This window comes from Strix aluco, chromosome 4, assembly GCF_031877795.1.
Source record: "Strix aluco isolate bStrAlu1 chromosome 4, bStrAlu1.hap1, whole genome shotgun sequence".
NCBI classification, from domain to species: Eukaryota; Metazoa; Chordata; class Aves; order Strigiformes; family Strigidae; genus Strix; species Strix aluco.
The window spans coordinates 2,514,524-2,528,432 of record NC_133934.1 but is presented as its reverse complement, the minus strand read 5'-3'; the positions used below and the strand labels follow the sequence as shown (position 1 = coordinate 2,528,432).

At 40.7% G+C, this 13,909-nt stretch overlaps 1 protein-coding gene across 2 annotated transcripts in view; it reads left to right on the top strand.

The window, feature by feature from the left end:
- Positions 1 to 13,909, top strand: part of ATRN (attractin) — a 156,231-nt gene that overhangs the window by 93,419 nt on the left and 48,903 nt on the right. The window contains exon 25 of one of the 2 annotated variants that reach the window (XM_074821778.1): positions 1,725 to 3,083. The exons of the other annotated variant lie outside the window; for it this stretch is intronic. Within the exon in view, the coding sequence (XP_074677879.1) occupies positions 1,725 to 1,769 (45 nt within the window). The 3' untranslated portion in view covers positions 1,770 to 3,083. Of the gene's footprint in view, positions 1 to 1,724; positions 3,084 to 13,909 lie in introns of those variants that run through there. 2 annotated transcript variants of the gene reach the window in all.

Here is a 13,909-nt window from a genome sequence, read left to right as displayed (position 1 = left end):
TGCAGTATGGCCAGGATGCAGACTGGTTTTGTTATCTCAGACTTCCTCCTATGGTTTTGCTCATTGCAGTTACACTATTAAACTTCTTGCAGCTACAGAACATGTTTCAATTTCCCTTTTGAAATTAGAGTGTTTTTAATATAAGTAGTATGATGAAGTCAGTGGAACTCTGCTACTGCTAGACTGCTGGAAAATATTTTCTCCTTGTGTGTGTGCGTCACCTTGCAGCTTAACGCCTGGTTTTGGTCTGTTCCTGTGCAGTGCAGTATGTCCAACTAGTATTTTGTGGGTTTTTTTCTGAATATCATAATAAACAGTCCTTGTACATACACTCTCCTATCCTGGCTTGTTTTCAATTTAGATACAGTAGATGTATCTAAACAGAAGTGTTTATATATTTACAAAATCTTGCGACAGAGAACTTCAGAAATGTACAAACTTTACTGCAGAGCAATTAACCTACAGTCCACGTTAATTTTTTAAAAATATTAGAAACTTTATTCTGAAGTCCTTGATTGAAACCTGTCTCTCTTTCCATCTCTTCTTGCCTGTTAAAATCTGGATTTGGAGAGTATAAATGCTCTTTTGTGTTAGAGATAGCTGTGTTCCTGCCAATGCTGAATTCTGGCTTTTTTTTTTTCTTCTTGCTCCACCTCTCTTCAAAACCACTTCAGTTCAGGGTTGGTTGGTTTGGGGTTTTTTTGTAAAGTATATTGCTTTAGGATGCCTTTCCCTGCTTGCTGTAATCACTTGAAATGATTATTTTGTAAAAGAACTAAAGCTGCAAAATGCAGAAAGCCTTCAGAATACAGCAATCTGCTTCCTAATACCTCCTGTGTGAGTGGGTTCCGAGTATGAAAGCTACGTTGCGAAGTTCACTCAAAGCCTTAGCTTGCCAGGCTTTCTTGAAAACCCAGGTAAGGTCTTGTCAAAAATGTCTCAATATTTCCATTCTCTCTGCTTTGCAGCTCCTCTCTGCTAACAAACCCTGTCTGGCATGGCCACGGTGATTTTATAAGCGTTGTGCAAACCACAGCTGTTCACCTTTCTCTCTTTTGCTTGGAAAATATTCCCGAAATATTCCTTATCTTCCACCAAACTGAGAGTGCACCCTTTAGAGAAGGACATTAGTGGATGGATGTTGTTAGGGTTGATGTTTTTCTGCAGTCATGTAAAGGTAGCGTGATCTTTTTCCCCACTATTTTTTCTGTTTTAATCTTTGTTGTAAGTTTGCTTTGTCATTCTTTCAAAATATATATCAGATTAGAAAAGAGCTGTAGAACACAAATAATCAACTGTACAATATTACAGTAAGAAGCGAGGAAATTCAGTGCAGAAAGTCTGAGGACTTCAAGGATTCTGATCCAGACTAAAGTCAGCTCACTCAGAGGTGAAACTTCAGTTTTGGAGTTGACAAGTGGTTAATGGGGAGAATTTGCAACTCTCTCTGATACTTGTGTAAATGTCAGCAGGTTTTAATGTTTAAATTAGGATGTATTTACCTGGAGCGGATTCCAGTGAGTCCCTGAACGCACAGGGGGTGAATATCAGAGTTGCTACTATAGCTAACTTTGACCCCTTTTTAATGGTTCTAAGCTTTCTGCTCCATTACAGCTTACTCCTGATGGTATTTTCTACCACTCACTAAATCTAAACTCGTGTTCTTGTCTGGTTTCATATCCAAACTATTGTTTTCATTAACATTCTGTCACATTTCATTTTAGATTGCTTTCTCCCAAATTCAGAGCCCTCGTGATGAAGCCTTTTGAATTGATCGCTACTTTCTGAGTATATGTAAGACGCCTAGGAGCCGATTAAGGAAAAAACACTGTTTGTAATTGTATCATTAACTGGCAATTGCCTCCTCTCTTTCCCTCATGTTGGTTGAAGTATTTTAATTTGAATGCGCTTAAACGTTAATTATGAGCCAAATGCTTCAAGGAACAAAAAGAGGCGAACGGATTTTGCAGCCTCTTGCATACAAAATATACCATTTGCAAAGTCTTGTTAGATATTCACTATATATTGTTTGCTTGGCAATTCATCATTACGTTGGGCTTCAAAAAAGGGCCACCGTGACTACGTAGCATCGCTGCATGTGCTGCTTGGTGGAGGACTGCGACAGCATTAGACAGCTGACACTATTTGAGGACTGGAAGTATTTGATAACCGGTGGGAAAATTTTAAGTTGCTCAAATGGCTGCCTTCCACTCTGATTTCATAAAGGCTGTTATGGAAAAATAGCTAGAATTGCCTTTGTTCTTTACATTTTTTTAGTTTCTCAAACTTCAGCATGGGCTGTTGAAGCTTTTATCTGGCTTCCCCCAGTTGATATCTTTCAGGACTGTGGGTCTATAACATCTTCTAAAGCTTTGGTCCTTTCTACGCAGAAAGCTAATGCACTGTGGATAGCTTAATTCAGCCACATAATGTGTTGTCATAATTATACTCGATATTTAAAAATACGCTGTGATAGGGAAATATTTGTGAAGCCGCTCAAAATGTTGAATTGCTGTCTAGTTCATCTGCTGAAATTGTGAATGGTGAGCAGAAAGGTGGAAACAATTTATCTCCCTTAAATTGATCGCTTCTTTCCAAGGAGCTGCCGAAAGTTCAAGCACAGAAACTGTTACAAATGGGAGACCTGAAAATTGAGGACAGCCTCCGATGTTCTATAATTAAATCAGCCTTTTGTTTGCAGCACTGTCTTCCGATGATGGACAGGGTGACTGTTGCTAAGCTGTGGGTATACACTGCCCATCCGGGGGTTACACGTGTACAGAAACCACCGTGTGCGCTGTCCCGAGGAGTGAAATGTAAATTGTTACGTGCAGACCTCTTGGATGATGTACTCTTTAATGAACTACCTTCCTTTGGGGCCCTGCCTCCCGTCACTGCCTTATGTTGCTTTTATTAACTTACTGTTGGCGTGGGGATTGCCAGGATGACTGCATCCAAGTTTTGAGGCAAAAAACACATTTTAGTGCTTCAGTTAAAAGCTGCGCTGCTGCGATCGAGTAAGATATCAAATAGATGTGGAAGTATGATCCTGCTCTGAATAAAGCTTTCAGAATTGACACTTACTTGGATTCGAGTGCTTTGTGTATTAGACCTGTGACTGCTAATTTTGATACATTTTTATGACCTTTCCTTCTTTCCTTAGTTGTTAGACTGAGGGAACAGCATAAGCTCTGTTTGTTCCCGTGCATCAAAAGCTTCTGCTCTGCCTCTCATTGCAACCGAAGGGTTTGCTCTGGGATTGCATTATTTTCACTAATGGTCTCCTTTGACCTGTAAAACAGTTCCCACTGGTTTACAATGATATGCTGAAAATGTATGTAGGAATGTAAGAGAGCAGATTTTCTTCACATCTCTTCGGCTTTGCGGAGCTGGCAATAATGTTCTAAGTGTCTTTTTCTTAAGCCAGTAGATATTTCCTGTGGTAGTATGTAGGCAAAGTTCACATGGAGCCATATGCTGGTGGTGTCAGCTGGATATCAGAGTAGAGATGAATTATAAACTAGACTGAGATTCTTCTAAGAAATGGTGCTTTGGCTGATTAAAGCAGGCTTATTTTCTCTTATGCTGTACGTGGCTATTTAAGTGGGAAATAGCCAAGATTTTATAAAGTGCTCGGAATTACATTCCTAAAAAGTCTTCACAATCCTCAGACAAAGCTCTTACTCTGATCTTTATCATCATTATTTTAATCTTTCATGGTTCTTGTGTCCAGCAGTATGCAAATACTGAAATCTTCCCAAGCTCTTATTTTTCAAAGGAAATTTCCTTCATTACAGCAGTTTTGGATTAAATTTCTTCTTCTTATACTCTTTCCCCATCCTGCTATTTTTATTGGCAATGTTACCCACAAAACAGGTGGTCTCCATTAGCATGAATCTTAATACCAGTTTAAATTAAGCTTTAATTTTACTCGCCATTTAGTGTTTAATGTGGTTTGGGAAGCATTTGTTTTCTTGCAGAGCTGAATGATGGATGACACTTTGCTACAGCCAAGGAAAGCTTTGGGGTACCCTTAGCTCCTGCCAGGTGTGGAAGACAGTACCCCTCGGCTTAAAAACGGAGCTGGAGGAATGTCAGATCCCACGCGTCCACCTTCCTTTTATTTTAGGCTTTCGACCTCTTTAAGGTGACACGAATATTGCCAGCAGTGGTGCTCTCTAGGGTTACCTCTTTGAGGTTTACAGCCTAACTAAAAGGCTTTGATAATGCACGTAATAAGATAGAGCAAAGAAACCGTACCACAGTTAAAAAGCAGAGTCTGTAACTGACTCTAATACCCTGATCCATCTCTGGAGGAAACGTTAGGCATTTGATACAGGGCATAAATATCCCTGAAGACTGGACATGGCCCGTGGAGTTTTCCAGCTTTTCTCTAAATTAATGTCGTTCAGTAATCAAAAGCCACGGGCTAATCAAATGAAAGCTCTCAGTAAAGGAAAAGGTAAAGGGAAGGAAAAAAAGGTCTTTGTTGTTGGCCAAAGAGAATAAGATACATATAGATAGGTAGTGATTGCTTTGATAAAATAATTATGTGGCCTTGAAACCCTACTGAGGATGGTGATCTCGATAGCTTTCCTGCCAGGTCCTGAGTGTGCCTCATGCACCTTTAATGAGGAGTAGGTGTAGGTGCAGAGATATAATCATCCTTCTCTCTCTGGGACCCTTCTGTTCCAAAAATGTTCTTTTGCTTTTGCTTCTGAAAGCACTGGAATGCCAAAGTTGTTTGCTAATGATGTCCCTTGCCTTTATTTAGATATAACTGCAGGTGCTTTTGAGCCCATTTCGCTGCATCTCTCTCGCTGTGGTGAGAGGTTTCCTTTAAACCGAACAATGAAACGCAAATCAATTTGTTAATCTGATGAAATTTGCTGTTGAATGTAATTACTTTTGGAGACATGCAATTACATGCTGATTTTTCAGAACAGGCAAACTGACATCTTCTGCTGGGGATGGAAAGATTTAAAACAGAACAGTTAAATGATACTTTAAAACATGAAACAGCTGCTTCCTTTTTATCTGCTCCTGCTTTCTTATTTTTGGCATCAACCGATGACATTTTTCTCCTTTTAGAAGTTGTTCCCTTTCATATTAACTAGTATTTTTGTTAGCAGCTTCTTAAATCCCTAAAAACCAGGGTTTCTCTCAAAGGCAGTTAACCCTTGCTAGGGTGTGTTGCAACTTCAGTACTTTTTACTGCAGGTGGTGGCTTCAACAACGTTGAGAATTGCTCATGCTAAGCTTTCCCCAAGTGCTGTACTGTTGCATGGGATTTTTATCCTTTTACCCAACCACTGAAATCTTGGGGGTTTATAGCTACAACTTGAGCTATACTTTGGATGAACTGCAGTAACTCACGTATCTTTGTTTGCGAGGTTTATTGTGGTATCTTCATACAGCATTGGAAGTCTGCTCGTGTGGCTGTTGCAAAACTTTAGATGCATAAATAAGAAAAGTTATAGGAGAACAGAGAGACGTAGACTGAGATTCAGATTTAATAACACCAGGAGGATTTCTTAGGATGAGGGGTTTTCTGGGTATGAGAGTAAGATATGTATGGATTGTCTTACTTTGAAGGAAGCTGATCTTTTTTTGTCTTTTAAGATGCAGGGCTGGAAAGCATAATATCAAAAAAATGCAGAATTTCTTTTGTGCGGAAGCAAAGTCTGCGTTAGGCAATTAATTTCTCCTGGGTGAGGCCCAGCGTGATGATGTGCTGGTTGCTCGCAGTTGCAGTACCTCTGTGCTGAATAGCTCTTGAAAATACACTATGCCACTGCTGAATGTAAATGTAAACCTCAAGTTCAAATATATTTCAGAAAACGAGTGATGTGGGCCATTGCTGGGAAGCTTTTACAGCTACCAAAAGAGCTAGATATATTTACTTACACGAAAGCTTATTTAAAGAGTCAAAGAATAGTAAGCAGACTTAATGAAGAGGAGAAAAGTGCAATGCCAATAAAATATAAGAAGCCAACATACTCAAATGCAACAGTAGATACAGCCTGGCTAAACCACGGGGGGGAAATATATCCTGTACTAACACAGAGTGACAAAACCAAAAACCCTCTGGCTTGTTTAGCTAACAGACATGAAGACAGAGCCACCAGCGCTCAAATAACAGCTCTCAGATGGCTCTGTGGGTCTGCTTTTGTCAAAAACAAACCGTTCCGGGAATGTCGCTAAAACTTCTTTTTCTCTCACTTAGTTTCCTGACTTTGTAATATTAAGGGTTTTTTTCTACCATATTGGCAAATGTTGCTCACAGCGGCGTTGGCCAGCGGCGTGGAGAGTTGGGGTCAGGGTGGTGTAGTACTATCACAGCCCTGTGGAATAACAAAAACCCCAGCGACCCAGAAATTTATTGTTTGGGGTTTTTTTTTAATGGGTTTATTTTTTCTTTTTTTCTTTCAGCCTTAATTATGAGTGTCATGTATAGTTATTTATTAAAACAGCCTGCATGCAAGACTAGCACCATCCTGGTTCCTACACCTGGACCTAAAGCATCTTTAAATTACGTGAATATTTTGACTATGAGGATTGAAATAAATCATGAGATATTGATTTGTCAGTTCAGCTTTTTACGGGGAAGTTCTTCATGACAAAATGATGAAAATACATGTTCTAGAACGCCTTTAGTGATAGGTAGTAACTACCTGTCTTTTTTTAATGCTAATATAAGAGCTTATATATATAGGTTGTTCATTTTTTCCTACCCAGCAGTGTTATTTTTTTCATGTTAAGATATCTTTAACACAAAATCATAGCCAAGGCTTTCAACAAATAAAACCTTGATGAGTAAAACAGCCCAGCCTATGATTTCTGACTTCAGAGCTCTTTCAAAACTGATAGTGATACTGCATAACAAGGCAGCCCTTTGATCAGCCCTTACATGAGCTCCCACACCCTGTGCTCCACAGCATGAAGTTTCCTTCCAAAGTACCTGCTGTTTTTTCCTTGATTTTACGTTGGAAACATGGACCAAGCTGCCAGTCCTACAGCTTACGGATATGTGGCGGAGAGAACCCCATGTATTAAAGCTCCCAGCATTTTATTTCATAACTATGCGTCATTTAAAAAAAAATCCTAAAATGGGTTGAACTTTCAATTGCTGTGCATATCTTTGGTTCTTCATTTTTTCTCCTTGCAAATAGGTGGTTTGGTGAAAATAAGCTTGTGGGGTTTTTTTATTACTGCCACTTCACGTAGATTTGTGATGCCAGGTTTGAAACAGCGTGTGGCTTCGGGACTGTGTAATAATGTGAGAAATGCTGTCACTAAAAGATATTTTTATTTGGTTATTTATATAAATATATACTTTATTTTGAACTAGATGTATAGTTTAGATATATAAAATATATATATATTTATTTTACTACTTTATTAAGGATATAAAATCCTTAGAATTTCTGTAGACACTTCTGCGGCTGGCATATTGCAAACCTTTTGTGATATAGATTGATAAGTGTTTTAAATCTTTCATCCCATATGATCCTTAGAAATCACGGCTTCCTCGGAGAGGGAGAGAGATCTTTTTGTCTGCTAATACCACTGCAACACCGAGCTCTGTCTTCCGTTTATTTCCAGTGTTTTGTCTGGTCAGAAATAATGCCAGACATAAGGTTTTGCCCATTTGCATCTGTCAGCTATTTTGCAACCTGAAAAAAAATTGCTAATAGGTATTTAGCTGCTTTACTCTTCTTTCTGTTCTTGATTCCCTCTTGCGTACCTACACTGCAAGCTCTTTAGGAAAACAACTTTTATTTCCTTTAAGCTTTTGGCACACAAGTAGTTGTAGACTGTAAAGCTCATCTTTTTGCTGGACTTTCAGGGTCTGAGAGAGCGTTTGAGCTGCTGTGCGCTGAAGTTTTAATTTTTGCCATGTTGAAACTCTCCAGAAATAGTTGGTATGCTGACGAAAGTAACTTACCCTGCACACAGATGGTGTCAGAGCTCTGCTCGGCACGAAGCCAGGGAACGGGATCCTTCACAAATGGATCCACACGGCAGCGTCTGAAACGGGAGGGAGGTACTTGAGGACTTGTAACTGGGAAGAGTGGAGTGTTTGAATGCTAGCGGCTCGCTTTCTGTCTGTAGCTTCGGCATTTTTATTTTTAACTATTTTTTTCGGAGTAGCTCAAAACTGCCTTGTCTCCAGAAGAATTGTTGCAGTCGCGTATAAATCCAAATCCGTTTGAAATTTGGAATACGTCAGTGTTTTTCTCTTAAAAGGCTCATACGGTGGCAAGAAAGCTCCCTCTATAACCAAAATGTTATTCTCAGCTGCGGATTATAACCACTTTTTTTCTTTCTATGGCATGAGCAAATGGCTTGGCGCTTTGTGAGCGAGTCGAGCTTTGCTGCTGGGCCCGGTCTCGGGGCGTGCAGCTTGGCTACCCGTCCCCCCATCCCCGGCAAGCTCCCCGCCAGCCGCTCGGGCTAACACGTGAGTGCAGTGTCCCTGCTGCCAAGTTCAAGATAACTCAAAACAGCTTTGCAGCATAAACACATCTGAGGTCCAGTAGAAGGGTTGATATTTTATATAGGTTTTTCAAGAAGTCTCCTATTTTTCAACTTGTTGCTTTTAAACCGAGCAGTGGAAAATGTGCTTTTTCTTTAAAAAAACAAAAGAGGGATTTTATTGCATTGTTTTTCTCATCTGAATTCCTCTTAAAGGAGTGAATTCCTTACCTGCATTTCATCTAATAAGCAAGACCTTTTAGCAAAGAGGTTTTTTTCCTCTAGTTAAATGTTTAAAGTAGAAATGGCATGAAGTTTTTGCGCCGTGCTTGAGAAGGTGCTGTTGCATAGAGGTTGTAGAATTAAAACAAGCAACATCTGGGATTGCTCCAAGAATCCCTTTTCAGGTAACTTCCACCAAACCTGTAGGTCAGTCTTCAAGGTTAGACATGGACAAGGGTTTGTAAGCAACAAGAAATCCCTTTTTGGATAAAAAGAAGCACTGTAGAAGTGAATTGTTTGGGGGCAGGAGCAATGTGGCAACATCTCTTCTATACTTACACCACCACCCCACCCCCCCCTTTTCCTTTTGAATTCTAAGCATAAAATTTGCATTCAAAGGTATTCAGCTGGACGTCTTACCAATTCATAGATTTTGAGAGGCTAACGGTAAGTAAAGATTTTTGTCTGCAAGCTGTATGCAAGGTTGTGCGAGTCCTGGCTGTTTGATTCTGTTTCCAAACCCTTAAAATAGTTAAAGCAGTTTCTTTTCTATAACTGAAGTCTGTGGTGCTGTTTACTGCTAGAAGTGATTAATGTTGTTAGTCTTTGTCTCCAGCTGATGATAGTCATTTGCTTGAACTTAATTGCTGTTATCATGAAATCCACTATTTTTAACTCTAGTCTTAAGAGTGAGTTGTTATGTAAAAAGTTAACAGAATTCAACAGGTTGAAATAAGTGAACGGTTGTCTGCAAGAACCCAAATGAGGCAGAATTATTTGTGTACTGTGCTCTCTGCTTTGGGGAGGGATAGCACACAACGTTTGGGTGAGTTGAAGGGCACCTTAGAGGTCATCTTCCCCATGGAAACCCACCTTACTGAGTTTGTAATTATAACTTGGCCATCTCAGCTTGTTGGATCTACTCCTCATCCTCCTGAACACTTCCTCTTCGCCAAATGTTCTCTTGAACTTTACAAAGCCAACGGGAACTTTTGCTGAGATTATTTTAGGAGTTGCTACCTGAATTTTCAGGTTCACCTCGGCTCCTGTGTGTACGGAGTCATCTGCAAGAACAGTTTTGTTGTTACAGTGCGAAACACAGGACTTTGGTGGAAAGCCAGTGTCTCATAGATCAGCCTGAGAAGTTGCACTTTGCATTTCTGGGGCAGATTTAAAGGTGTGAATTCCTTCTCTAACCCTCCGTGGAGGCTACTGAACACCTGGGGGAGAGAAGAGTTGGGACAGGACCTCTTTAACCCATTTGCATCAAGGATTCTCAGAAATCATCTTTCACAATCCTTTAGTTCCAGCCACAAACGTGTTGCCGTTGTTCACAGCAGGCACAGAGCAGGAGCTCTCAGGAAAGAGCATCCAGCAACTGACCCCAAACCCAGTGTCAAAAGAGACTTTACAAGATGGTGAATTCTCGCCTGTATTTTCCTAACACCTTACACCACCGCTGATGCCTGTACAGCCCGTGAGATTCATCACCACCACAGCCCTACCTTTGCTGTTATTTCAGCTACTCCCTTTTGTTGCCATAACTCTGAAAGCAAGACCTAGGGCCTTTAGGGTTGTATTTTCGGTTTTTTTTTTTTCTTTATTAATGTTTTAGGTTATTATTTCTGTATTCTTCTCTCCCACAAAATTGCTACACTAGTCTCCAGTTACCACTCTTCTTTGCATGACCATGGCCACCTTCAGTGTGCGCACAGGCTAGAGAGTGGATGCGGCAGAGGTCTATAGGAACAGATAATATTTAGTTTTAAAATATCTGCCTGACATTCAGAAAAGCTGAGTGTTTTCGGGCCCTGCCTTAGGTTTCTTGTGGCATTTAGTAGTGTGTTACTGTAATGCGTAGGTGTGCGGGGTTTGATCTGAGATTGCTGTTCCAGTTGTGGGACTTTGCAGAACAGTTGCTAGTGCACTTTAAATTTAAATGAGCATCACTATTCAACACCTAACTGTTTATTGAATGAATACTTCCCGTTTGTCAGATTTGTGTGGTAATTTTTCTGATCAGAGAAAAGGAGGACTAAATCTTAAGCGCTGTTTTTAATTTAGAGGCAGCTTTGCCCGTGTTTGCTCTGTGCAGCAATCTGAGAGTTCGCATGGGGAGACAAAGCATATATAATTGGCATTTCTGAGCCAACTGCTGACTGCAGCCAATTAGCTGAAAAGTGACAATTTGTGACTACTGCAGTAAGGCAGCACAGTATTGGAATATAAATTGATTTCCATCTCTGTATAAGTTCAGAGTGAACTAGTTTTTATATTTGCACAGTATCAAGTCTTTGTGCCATAAAGCTCAATGGCTTAGTTAATATTGCAGCAAGTGAGGAGTAAGTCATTTATCTCTTTCATTGGGCCTTCACACAGGAGGAACGTGGCTTGTAGTAGTAGGTGTGAAAATCAAATTTTAGTGGAGATTTTATTTTTCCTTGTTGTAGAATGTAAATCTGAGCATGCAAACCTCTTCAGCCGCACCAAGTTGGCCAGAAGTTTTTCTTCTACAAAACAGAAAGCAGCAGTCTGTTGAGTGTGCAAATGGGTTTTTGAGCTTCTGATGAGCAATGAGTAAGTCTTTTAATACAAGCAGGAACAGATCAGTCTGGACTTATGTCTGGGACTGCTCTGCTTTCTGTGATCCACCTCTCCTGGACCTTTAGCTGTCAGATCAGCTGGTGCTGCAGCTATGGATGGTTATCCCTTACTCAAATTTGTTGTATTTCAATTGAGCATCACAACTCCTCCTCCTGATCTCCACACCTATGTCATCGGGTGTATTACAGACTCTCTGGGATCTCCCACCTCTGAATCATGCTCCACTTCAACTTGTGGTGTCTCAGTGTTTTTTCAAGTCACAATTAATTGCTGTAAGACCCTTCCTTCTCTCAAATTTATGGTTTTACTTTTCGGTCTAGAGAATCTCTCCCTGTGGAACAGGTTGTTCTTGCAGCTTTTGAAGTCTTACAGGGGTCAAGTCAGCTTAAATTTCCTTACTAACCTCAAAATTTGGATGTAGTTTTGGTGTTCATTTAATAGATCCGTGGTGCCTCTAAAAGGCAATGTCCTCCTGCCTCCATGGTGTGGCATTACATTGTGCAGTGACTGTGACCCGGGATGCGGATCCACCTGAAAACTGGCTCAGCAAATATTAGTTTCCACCTGCAATCGATTGTGTGATCTGGTTTACTCTACAGCTGCAAATACACTGCACACTCTTGCTGGGTAATGGGAAATACGGAACAAATGGTTAAAGGGAGAGTATAGATGCACATTTGGGCACCAGCAGCACTTATGGAAGGTTAAAATGGTGGTGAAATCATGGTCTGTAACAAACTTTGCTTCATTCCCTCGGGGATGCAAACATCATTTGGTTTTTCAGAGTAGGTGCCTTGTTCTGCACTTAACTGAACATTAACCCTGCACAGAGGCAAGGAGTTGTAATGCTTTTCTTCCCTTCTGGAGACTCAGCATCCATATTTCACTGTCAGATGTCTTTATTCACTGAAATTTGTATTCCATTGTCCATTTATTAAATTGCCAAACTGTACGTGGTACATCTGAATGCAAATAGTTTGGGTCTTGACTGAGACAGGGCATAATGCTTATCAACCCTTTTCCAGGTGAAGATGGACTGAGGGCAACTGATCCCCTTGCATCGAAAAAGAGACTCTCTTTTAGGATACTGACACAAAGGATCCCCAAATCAAAGCTGGTGTATGTTCTCCTTCTAGAGCACCAACCATTAGAACAGGGTTTGTTAGGTTATTTTAAGAAGATCGTGATTTCTTTCAGCAATCGATCATGCTACTACATTTGCCTATTACCTTTTATACCTAGATTATAAATAGAATATTTTTGTTCTGTAACATTTTCTGAGGTGTTAGCCCATGTTTGTTGTCCCCAAGATCTGCCATAATGCAAAGAATTAAAGAAAGAGCAGGTATTAATGAGCTTGTTCTTTCCAGGTGTGATACACAATGTTAACACAGAGGATGAGTAGTCCTGACTTAGCCTGCTCTTCTGTACTTTGTGGTTTACTCACTGGCCTGATCTGAAAGGTAGAAATAATTATAATAATAAGGCATTCCCTCTGTACCTATATCCTGATGTTGGGACATGTTGGTCAGGTCTTTGACTGGATTTAGTTGCCTTTTAAGGCTCCTACAGCCTGAATTTATCTGATTCGTCTTAGTCAAGTTTGTGGATTTGTATTTTGGGGTGGGGAGAAGAGGGATGCAGGCTGTTTAACCTGCTTATCAGGCTTACAGCATGAGCTTTTCCTATGCTTTGCCACTCTGGATCAGACTTTAAAAAATTGAGGTCTACTTCTAAGCTTACCACCACATCAGAGAGTTTTGCAAGAGGGAGGCAAAGTGGTTCTTGTAATCTCGAATCCCGGATTTAAGTAGTTCTTCCATTCAGTGAAGTTCTTCCATCGTTTTCATTGTATCATCTAAGCTTCTAACACTGGGGCGTGCTGACCCAGTTTCCAGTCTCTCTGTGCTCTTGACACTGAAGTCAGTAGCCTCTTTCTTTTTGTTGCTCAACATCTGCTCCAACGTCTGTGTGTCTTCCCACAAATGTAGCTGCATTCAGTCCAGCAGTGTGGTGTGATACTCAGTGCCTAAACACGGCCAGGTAGTGCCATGAGGATGACAGATAGGACCTAGGACTTGTCAGAGGCCCATGTTCTTCTGGAGCAGTGGCTGGAGGCCGGGTGAGATGTCCTGGGGCAGCTGAATGCCAATGGGTTACCCCTGTTTAGGCAGTGAACGGAGCTTCTAGTGCATCTATGAAACCAAGGGCAAGGATGCACTGTGGAAATTGAAACCATCTAAATGTAGGGGTCTACAAATAGATGTCTTCATGTGCCTTGGGTGTTTAAGGTCCCATTCTAGATGGAGACTTGGGTATGGAACTATTCGGGTAATCCTGTACTAGGCACCTACACAGTGGCCAACGAAATCACAGATGAGGTTTCCGTTGAGTGTAAAGCGGTGATAGGCACATATCTTTGTGTTCCTGTATTTAGATGTCTTAATCTGCATCTGAATTCCATAGATCTCGTCTGTAGAGGTGAACAGATGCTTCCTTCTGAAAAGCTGTCCTGGGAGCTAATGCTGCTGAGACAGTTTGAGAGCCACCTGCCCAAAAAGGGTCATCTTGCCCTGCTCCCCCCCTTGGGCTGCTGCTGAGTTTG